Source organism: Phalaenopsis equestris, unplaced genomic scaffold (genome assembly GCF_001263595.1).
Source record: "Phalaenopsis equestris unplaced genomic scaffold, ASM126359v1 Scaffold000237, whole genome shotgun sequence".
Classification (NCBI taxonomy): Eukaryota; Viridiplantae; Streptophyta; class Magnoliopsida; order Asparagales; family Orchidaceae; genus Phalaenopsis; species Phalaenopsis equestris.
In genome coordinates, this window is record NW_018164679.1 from 144,699 (window position 1) to 148,914 (window position 4,216).

The 4,216-nt window shown below is 33.1% G+C and overlaps 1 protein-coding gene across 1 annotated transcript in view; it reads right to left on the reverse strand.

Annotated features, from left to right (window-relative positions):
- The window catches only part of LOC110023966 (WAT1-related protein At5g47470-like), a 19,894-nt gene extending 16,627 nt beyond the window's left edge, over positions 1–3,267 (reverse strand). Inside the window, exons 1-2 of the mRNA XM_020723642.1 lie at positions 2,902–3,267; positions 2,120–2,185 (exon numbers count right to left, since the gene is read on the reverse strand). Of these exons, the coding sequence (XP_020579301.1) occupies positions 2,120–2,185; positions 2,902–3,110 (275 nt within the window). The 5' untranslated portion in view covers positions 3,111–3,267. The remainder of the gene's footprint in view (positions 1–2,119; positions 2,186–2,901) is intronic.
- Positions 3,268–4,216: the final 949 nt, after the last annotated feature.

The following is a 4,216-nucleotide window of genomic DNA, read 5'->3' on the forward strand; positions in this document are numbered from 1 at the left end:
TTCCCTAAGTTAATAAGCCGAACACGAACAACACGAATAAATATTTGTTCTTTGGAGCATGAAAACTTGGTACAAAGGTGTCCTATATAACAATATAGAAAATATTATAATTCACGGTTAATTAATAAAAAATCATAGGCTTAATTAACAATTAATTTAAGACCTAATAATAATGCTATTAGCTGATAAAGAATTACCATGGCCTACATTAACTATCGTGTAAATAGTAGCTTACAAGGCTGTCAAAACGTGTTCGGCTCGTCAAGAAGCTCGTGTTCGGCTCATTCCCTAAGTTAATAATGTTTTGCTCGTTAATAAACTAGCGTTCGGCTCGTTTTGGCTCGAAATACTACTAATTAATTATATATATTTGATGATTAGTATTTTTAAAAATTTTAATTAACTACAAGACTAGAAAGATTTATAATCAATTAAAATTATTAATTAAGAAAATAAAATAAAAATTATTAATTTAGATTCAAATGATGTTTTTAGATTCAAATAATGTTTTAAATCTTACCCCAATCTTTAACATCTGATGACTACGTGATTAGAGTTGTTAAAATAACTCTTTGTTCGTGAACGACTCGCTAAGCAAATGAGTCGAACACGAATACACTTTTTGAGCTCGAAATATAAACGAGCCGAAACGAGCTGAGCCCGAGCTTGCTCGTGTTCGGCTCGTTTACACCCCTAATTACAAGATATGCATATATATTATTTTTTTCACTTGAAATAGAAATTTATAATGCGGTCATAAGCCTTCATGTTTTATATAAATATTTTTAAAATATTTTTTGTCTTCAAAATTAATATGAATAAAAACCTTTATTTATTTTTTTGCTAGCCAAAATTAGTCTTATGAGAATTTTATTATTTCTTAATTATATTTTTTATTAATTATTTTTTAAAGGAACGGGCTCATGAGCCATCCAGTCAAGAGGGGGGATGTCTAGAGCTTACTTAGATTATTAGCTCATCAAGCTCGGTTCATGGGCCACTTACCAGTTGAGCTTGCCCGAGCCGGCTCACGAGCCGACTTGGAAGCACATTTTGGCAAATTAATTAAAATAGCAAAAAGTCTGACATCCATTAAGGGCCTGTTTGGGTCAGTTTATAAGTGTGGGGGCGTTTTTTAAAACGTCGCGGTACCGTTTGGTTCGTGTGTTTTATCCGCTTATCCGAAAACACTATTTTTTTATGTGATACAAAAGAATTGAGTGGTGTGCATATAAATATAAAAGTTTTAGTGTGAATCATGTAAAACCATCAGAATTGAGTGCTATGCATGTAAATGCCCCAAAAATTTTTTAAAGATTTACATATATACCACTTAATTTCAACGAGGGAGAATCCCAACGAAAGTTAAGTCTTCGGAAATCTCTAGTGGCATGTCCCAATCCATGATGATATTAACAATAAGAATTAGTCAAAAGTTAACCACTTCTTCAACCATCCTAACTATGGTTTAAAACTTAACTCTCCCTCTATATTAAATAAAAATACATAGCTATAAAAAGACATCTAGAATGTTAAAAGCAAGGAAGATTTGCGTACACACCAAAAAAATTCTTCTATAATTACATATTTACACCTAACCTTCAATTTTTACATATATGTTAATATGAAAAAATTATTTCATACAGACACCACATGCAGAGATACATGTGGTGTCCGACCACACCGTCGATCACTGATCTCCACCGTTGATCAAAAAAAATTTTCTTTTTTTTTAAAAGTTAAAAACGGGGCCCACCGAAATACATCTTATCGGTAATCAACGGTGTAGATCGGACAACGCATGCATCTTTGCATGTGGTGTCTGTATGAAATAATTTTTGGTTAATATGTCATCTTATCGATAAATGAAAAGATTTATTTTATATTTTATTTATAAAATACTGTTTTAAACTTTATAAAAATAGGTTATAGTGCTATCTTCTATGTGATATTAAAGATTTATATTTGTAAAAAATAATGCTTGTATATTATATATGTAAATACATCGGAATTGTGTGTCATTTATGTAAATGCCCTACATTTAATTACTTATATTGCATCAGAATATTTGATTTTTTTGTTCTTACAAATTTACCACTTGAGAGTTATGATATCTTACCCTCCAACGGCGATTAGAACGAACCGAATAATCAAGTGGAGTCCTATCTTCTGCGGCCAATTTTTCCTGCGCAAGTTGAGGGAATAATTATTCAGTTTTATAAATACATCATTATTATCATATGTTTTTTTTTTTTTCAAGATTAGTATGAGGGCGAGCGTATGCAGCGCTGCATAAGTCAGAGAGGTTATTCAGAGGATATTGAGGGCTTATATCTGCGCTATACTCTCTGTAACCTCACAGTAACCTACAAATATATGAAAACAGAAGCACATAACTTACTAGAAGGTACATGTACATTACAGGGAGGTTACAGGGGATATAACGCAGATATAACCCCCAATACCCTCTGAATAACCTTCCTGACGTACGCAAATTTTTCTACGCCAACCAACCCCATGTGATTTATTCGAGATGTGGTTCAAACTCGTGTTCTTCGGAGTCTTACAAATGCCAATGAATCACCGTGTAGTCACGATTGTACTACGATATTGTTGTTAAGGTATGGAGTACCTTTTTGCCTATGATAATTTAAGAAAAATTAAGACATATTTTTATGTAGTTATAATAATACAATTTGAGCTTTTTTTTAATTTTATTAGATGTTCATAAATTGAGTTAATTGAAGGTTAATAATACTAACAATAATAATAATTAGCACGCCCAATATTATTTCAAGATAATCTTAAATAAAAAGGGCCCCAATGTTCTCATATATTATTTTAAGCACAAAACCAATTAAAAAAAACCCATTTTTTTTCTTCAGAGCTCAAAATGAGCACCTTTCAAAGAGAATAGCGCAGGGAAGGAGAAGAAAGGCATTGAAGAAGCCGGCGGCGGCGATTTGGAAGAGAGGTTGGAGGCCGCCGGCAAGAAGTCCGGAGAGAAAGACTGTGTTGAAGCCGAAGACCATTTGTGCGGCGATCAAGCTGGCAACGACCATGGCTTCCGTCCACCTTCCGCCGCCATTAACCTCCGAGCTCACAACCATCTTCTCTATCGCAGAGACAGAGATAGAGATGTGTAGGAGTAATTAGGAGAATATGAAGGAGAAGGAGAAAGGGAGGTGGGAGCCCTGAGTTCTGAAGAAGGGGAGAGTTGAGGATTTAAGGACAAATGTAGGAGAAGGAGAAGCATGGTGGGAGGTAAGTTTTAACCGTTGCATGCGATAACAACCAAAAGTGTGGGAAATGGGTGGCAAATTTAATATTTTTATTTTGGAAGAGTTTGCATGCATGAGCCACACCTTTTTTATGTATGTTAGGTATGACTCATTAATCATATAAGAGAAAAATGCTGTAACAAAGTGGAGTAGAGCGGAAGAATCTGTCAACTCAGGGAAGTTTCGGTATGTGGGTTTGGAGTGCAGGGGCGTTGTACGGTATAAGGGTAATTTTGTAATTACATATTATACTTCAAGGTTTACTCTAGGACTATATATATGCTTGTTTGTAACCCTAGGGAGTATCCTATATTCTGTAACCTTTTTTTAGGAGTTGAAAGAAAACCGCCGCTCTGCTCCCGATGACGTAGACATCTTTGTCGAACATCGTTAAATCTCTCTGTGTGTTCTTCTGGATTTATGCCGATTCTTGTTTTTCTTCGTCCTCAACAATATATTTACATTTAAGCTTGAAATTCGGATTAATAGCACTTTATAAATTATATTAATATATGGTGATATTTTCTTAGATGATACGAATCGTTTGAAAATGTTTGATATGTAGAGAATAAAGTGCAAGAAATGGTAAAATTATATATTTATTTTTAGCAAGTTCTTAATTAATATGTTCACATATGGGGAAAGAAATTATGAATCCTTTTAGAATAATGACACTTGTCACCAAGTAGTTTAAATCATATATTTTGGCTTGATCTAGAATTTGTATGAAAAAGGGGTCTTTTTTTATTTTATAGAAAGACTTTAAATTGGAAGTGTTTCACTCAATTAAGTTTCTAATTATTGCGTAAAAAATTAAAAAATTTGAAGATATCCACAAAATTATGAAGAGAAAATAATGAATTTTGAAGACATTATATAAAATTCAAGGCATGGATATAAAAGCTCAAATATTTATGTTTTGCCCACAAATATGT